This window comes from Mus musculus, chromosome 16, assembly GCF_000001635.26.
Source record: "Mus musculus strain C57BL/6J chromosome 16, GRCm38.p6 C57BL/6J".
NCBI lineage: Eukaryota > Metazoa > Chordata > Mammalia > Rodentia > Muridae > Mus > Mus musculus.
In genome coordinates this window covers 37,626,441-37,632,440 of record NC_000082.6, presented here as the reverse complement: position 1 = coordinate 37,632,440, position 6,000 = coordinate 37,626,441, and the positions used below count along the sequence as shown (strand labels likewise).

The following is a 6,000-nucleotide window of genomic DNA, read 5'->3' as shown; positions in this document are numbered from 1 at the left end:
AGAGCAACCCACATCTGGGCATTCCCAGACAGCTGCTCTGCGGAAGTAGGTGGATTTCAACTTGTCCTTGGTGGCTGGAGTTCTTGTCTCATATCATTATGCACTGCTACCAGAATTAGATGCCTAGTGTTCTGGATATCCACAGTTTACACCAATGGCTGGTTCTCTGGAACTCCTTCTCAACTTCCTCATCCCTGGAGTGACCCTAGGCTTGGCTGCGGATTCTACTTCAGCTCATAGTTCTAATGGACCCTTCTTTGTCTGTAGTCTCTGGCAGATACATGGCCTTGTACTCTTTGAGTTAAGGCCCAAGGCCAAGCACATGGGAAATGCCCCCCCCCCAGTGCCCCCCCCCCCAGCTATGGGCTTATCTGGCCTACCAGTTCTGGACACCAAGATCTGAAAATGACCATCTGCAGCTTCCACAGAACACAGATTTATTGAGTAATTTAGGAAGCCATAGGCATTTCTGAATGCATGTCCACAAACATTCTGAGTTTCTTGACTATGACAAGTGAGCTCTCATTTCAATCGCTGTCCCTGTAGCATCAGAGCTGTGAGGATCTCAAGGAAGCTATGCAAGTCTGTTCTCAATTACAGTAGAGGGCTCCAGTCTCACTTAGGCTCTGTCGGGCTCCTGGAATTGGGGGTGAAGTGGCTCCGGAGAGGCTCCCAACATTTGTAGTAGTTCTCATCCAAACAGCTACAGGTCTTGAGTCCCCACTTGGTGACCGCCAAACTTAAGGAAGATTCAAACATAAACGCCTATAGGAAATAAGAAGGAGACAAGAAGAAAGAAGTAAGGTGACCAAAAAAAAGCATGTTAAACTTGATGCCTAGAGAAGGTATGGGTAGACAAAATATAGGACTTATGTTTATATGTACTGCTGTGATGAATAAAGGAAACCCAAGCCCTGGGTTCTGGATCTGACTCAACCGTAAGCAGTGAAGCTGTGTGCAAGGCTTCTATCTATACTCAGGGCCCTGAGGTTCACTCTGTGGGGTGGAATTGGGCAGGTAGGACTAACATTGCTCATAGCATTCCAGAGGCAATATGATTTCCAAGGGCAGATGTGAGAGAATCCTGGGATCTTTTTAAGGGCCACCACTTGTGGTGATGTTCTTATATGTGGTGAAAGGACCGGACTTAGCACAGGACACCCCAAGACCAAATTCTCAGCACAAAGGTGACTTATTTGCCCCACTTATTTGAATAAGAATATCTCTTATTCAAAGGGCATTGAATAAGAGAGAAAGACCAGAGACAGAAAGATAAGGGAAAGGGGCAAGGGAACAAAGGAAAAGAGGAAGGGATATTTGCCCCAGAGGAACAAAGGACTGCCTCCAGATAGATGAGACAGATGTGGTCCAAAGGCAAATAGCCATTTATAATGGGAAAGGGGGAAACTGTGTTAGGATGAGTTGGTTAATTTTTATTGGGCATGTTAACTATGTGAACCAAAATGGGGGAGGGACTTTTGATTATTAGACTTTAATACTTTGATAGCTGGACCTTGATGGTCAACCTCAGGAGGAGGAAGTGGCCAAATAAGGAAACAGAGCTTGGTGGCTGGTTTTAGTAAGGTAATCTAATGGCTTTTAGCATGAAGGAGAAGCGTAAAAGGTAAAATCTGTCTATCAGTGCCCTGTTTACCACGCTAGAGCCTGTCAGAGCTCACGTGTGACATGCTCTTTTTACAAAGTAAGCAAAGATCAGAGCTAGAAAGTGGCTCATCTATGGTGGTAAGTGATGGCAGATCAGAACTCTTAGCTTCTTCAGGAGCCTGACAAGAGCTCAGCTCAGCAAAGGGAAAGGAAGAGAGAAGAGAAAATGGAGCTGCCACTGCACCCCCCACTGTGTTCTGAATGCTTCCGGTACCGTAAAACGAAGCTGAAAAATATTCTGTCTATCTTAGCCATTTCAACTTCTTACCAGTTGTTGATGTTTCTATCTATAGTGTCTCTTATGAAATAATAATAGCAAACAACCCAAACCTTACAATTCTTTTTGTTCTCATTAGGAAATCCAAACCACTACAGACAGGCCAAAGGGAAATTATGCAATTCTTCCGTGGCACCACACAGAACACCTGTGTTAATGTTTGGGGTGGGTCTCACATACATTAATTTCTCTTTGTCTGTATCAGGGAGTTGTGTGCCTTTGCCTGAATTCTATGTCAGGCTTTGAGGCAGTGTTTTGGATGAGATGTGCAGTACAACGCCTTCTTCACACACGAGGGCAAGTGTCACAGCCATTATTGTTGTTATCGTCTGCTGACTGCTTCTTAAAAGCTTCTTCGATGTGAGGCTGAGCTGTGAAGGGTCACATGACATTAACCACTTCACACTGGAATAAGGACAGGACAGATTGATCTGAGTCTAAGTTACATAACGGAGGATGTTAAAGGAGACACAAAGTTAAGTCTAGGCAGTTTCCATTTATGTCTGTGTATGAGTATGCGTATGTGCATGCAAGTGCCTGTCCAGGGTGCCTCCGAGATACTCTGGGCCTTCAGATACTGAGTCTCCTACCATCCCAATCCTTTTTCCAGGACAGCTTCATCTCACTAGCAATCCAGGTCTTTGACATTATTCAAGTTCTTACTGGGTGTCAAAACAGTCCTACGCCTTGCTTTTGTAGAACACTGCTCCATGGTAGTGCAGCTTTCAAAACCCCATTTGGAGACCCAAGGGTACAACTTGATGCCGGATTGTGTTCTTTCAAGGGCTGTCAGAGGCAGTAGGCTGAGATTGGCAAACTCTGCCTCACAGAGGTGTAGGTTCCTATAGATACTCGGAGCAGATTCTTGAAAGGAGTACAGAGCCAGGGCTAAGGACTAAGGGACTCCATGAAAAGCAACTCTGGCTCTGAACTTGAACTAAAAGCAAACCCTGGTGGACAAGTGAGCCACCAATGCTAGGGGATTGACAAGCTAGGCTTTGGGTTAAGCAGGTCTGTGTTATGAGTTTTAAACTATGCAGCAGTGAAGGCATTTGTTTTAAAGTGTGAAGTAAGTTTGCATGATGCCTCAGCATAAAATTATTTCTTGCGGTTCACTGAGTCTATTTCCAAGAATGCAGAAATAAATAAATAAATAAAAATAAAATAAAACCAAGTACCGCAGCCAACTGCAATTGTGTTCCGCCTCGGTGTTTACAGCCTGGCACAAGAGGAATACAAAATAGGGTCTAAATCCCATCAGCTTCATCCCATGCCAAAGGAGAACAAAGAAAAAGAAAAAGCAGCTGAGAATCGCTGCTCACAAGTCCCAGCTATGGCGAGGCAAAGGCTGCTTGACTCTCCTTGGCTTTAGAAACTGGCTAAAGGTGACATTCTGCCTCCTCCGGGACTGTGGGTCCTCAGGATCACTTCCCACACAGAATTCTCTGAGATAGAACACACACACACACACACACACACACACACACACACACACACACACACTGCTTTGCATTTAGATACAGCAAGACCCTTTTAAGTGAATCGACAATGTTTCCTTGCATTTGAAGTTAGTGAACACTCCATAAGGAGTTAAAACTCTGGCTGGATAGCGTACCCATTCTACAGATGGGAAAAATGAAACATGGAGATACTGCATAGGAGCTGAGTTAGGATTTGAACTGGTCTCACTCTCAGTTCAATCTCTTTCTACACTGTCACACCAGAAGTGTAGCATGTGCACAATGCTGTATGTATTCATACTTAACAACATGCGCATGCAGGCACAAATTTCTCCTCACTCCACCTCTGTGACTTTGGAGAGTAAAAACTAACCGCTTTTCTCTATGGACGTTTGGGGAGCCCAGAGGCAACCCCTGGAGTATTCGCTTGCTTACCATGGTGCCGTCAGCTATCCTCTCTGGCTCGAGTTTGGCCTTGCTGGCCTTTTCAAAGCAGTCTGCATCGGGGCCGTGAGGGGTCATGGCACTGTGCAGGCTGCCGCCCCCTGGCAGGAATCCACCTTGCTTTGCCTCATAGTGACCTTTGATGAGGCCCATGAACTCACTCATGCAGTTCCCTGGGGAAGTAGGATAGGTATTATTTTTATTATCCAAGGCAAGACCCATAAAAACATCAGTACCTCCCAAAGAGTAGCTCTTCTAGGCCTTCATGTTCCAAATTCATCAACTATTCCACAATAGCACATGATTTCATTACATGTTCCCAGTCTAGAAAGTAAAGCTCTCTCTCTCTCTCTCTGTGTGTGTGTGTGTGTGTGTGTGTAATGATACAGGACAAAACTCCAGACTCACGGTGCATTAATAAGTGATAATCAACAGATAGTTGGTCTCTATGAAACACAGTTCTTAAATATTCTTTATCATGACAGACAACTGAGCCTGAACACAGCAGGATCTTCTTCTTCTCTTCTCCTGGAACCCTAAGTCTGAACGCTGGAAATGACCCTCACTTCTGCTTTGTACAGAAGACTTCTCTACCTCAGTTCTTATGGGTGACTCCCCAAGGTCTGCTTGCATACTTTCATGGATGGGCATGCTCTACAGAGCAACCTATCCTGCTACTGAATACCTCTCAGTGTTGATTTTTTTAAAAATATTAAATGGAAAGGTTCACATAGCTTTCAAGAGTCCCACCAACTCTGACAAAGCCCCCCACACTTCCATTCTTTTGGTATTTTGTTTCTATTGAAATAAAGCTCTCTATCAACATAGCAATACCATAAGAGCAAGAAATAAAGAAATCGGACACATGGGTAATTCAGGTACCCTTCCAGCGCTGTCTATCCATTCACCTGTCTGCTTTCCATCCACTCACTTTCCCATCCATCCATCTACCCATGCATATTCAAAACACACAATTAGACACCATTTTAACTACTGTGGTATACAAAGGAATAGGGAATAAAAGCTGCTTATTGTCTCTCCTGTGGGAAGATGGGAGTGTTCAGAGCATGTGACAATGCAGTGACAGCCGCTGTAAAGTCAAACACTTGACAGGCCAGGACCGTGCTCTGCTTCCCTCCTTATGGAATATAAGCAGGTACCCTAATGTTTCTATAACCAACCGAACAGCCACCCAACCCTTCCCCCAACACAAAACACTGCTCCAGGCCCTAGGAAGTGAACATGCAGAAACCCTGAGAAGTGTGGCCCCGATCATAGCCCCACGTGCATGTCATGAAGCAGATAAAGGAAAGTAAGCAAATGGGAGCCCCAAAAATCTGTACTTTAAGAACAGTTCCTCACATAGCTTCAATCTACAGTCACAATTCTTGCTGCAGTTCATGTCACCAGGGTCACCTTCACAGCTTAATTTTAAGAGGAGAGCAAGACGGAATTTGGTTTTGATCTGAATGTGAATTTAGTTAGCAATGAGTTTGGTGCAGATATTCTACATCACTTTTGATATTTCAAAGGACAGCAGGAAGGTAGACTTTGCCTTTCTGATTAAACCTGGATCTTGTTGACTAAGGTGCATTAAAATGACTCGAGGCAATATTTCTACAGAAATAATTCCCCAATTCCCCTTAAAGTCACATCAAAGTAACAAAGATTTTGAGTATTGCTGAAGCAATATCTTTATATCTCCAATAAAACTAATTTCTAACTTGGGGTTCTGTGCTTTTGTTCCAAACCAACTCAGGGTACCATTTCTCTATGAGATGTTATTTGGGGATGAGTCATTAGACACATCATAGGAGGCGCTTCACAAAGCTCACTGTACAGGCAGTCTGCAGTACGAACAGATTAAGGAGTGGGTTGAGAGCTGGGAGCACAGCAGTGCTCTTATTGTCTCTCTTCCCAGGAGGGGAGACAAGCCCTTCACCACTGTTCTCAACATAGAGTCTGTAGACTCTGGGCCAGAAGCCTTTGGCTCTCTAGTTCAAAGTGCAGGCACTCGGAGTTTCTACTTTAAAGCCAATGAATTCAACTCTGGGAGAGGGGAGCTGGAGAACAAACTTAAAAGAGAAAGGGTACTCTTGATGGTGACCTCAAAGGGGCAGGCTGGCCGTCACCTGACTGTGAAGTGGCCTTCTT

The 6,000-nt window shown here is 44.5% G+C and overlaps 1 protein-coding gene across 3 annotated transcripts in view; it reads right to left on the bottom strand.

Annotated features, from left to right (window-relative positions):
• Positions 1 to 414: 414 nt before the first annotated feature.
• Hgd (homogentisate 1, 2-dioxygenase) overlaps positions 415 to 6,000 on the bottom strand; it is a 52,285-nt gene continuing 46,699 nt past the window's right edge. For all 3 annotated transcript variants that reach the window (NR_027778.1, XM_030248978.1, NM_013547.3), the window contains 2 exons: positions 3,838 to 4,019; positions 415 to 765 (listed from right to left, as the gene is read on the bottom strand). Coding sequence is in view for 2 of the 3 variants with exons in the window: in XM_030248978.1 (XP_030104838.1) it covers positions 616 to 765; positions 3,838 to 4,019 (332 nt within the window). In the remaining variant the exon portion in view is untranslated. The remainder of the gene's footprint in view (positions 766 to 3,837; positions 4,020 to 6,000) is intronic.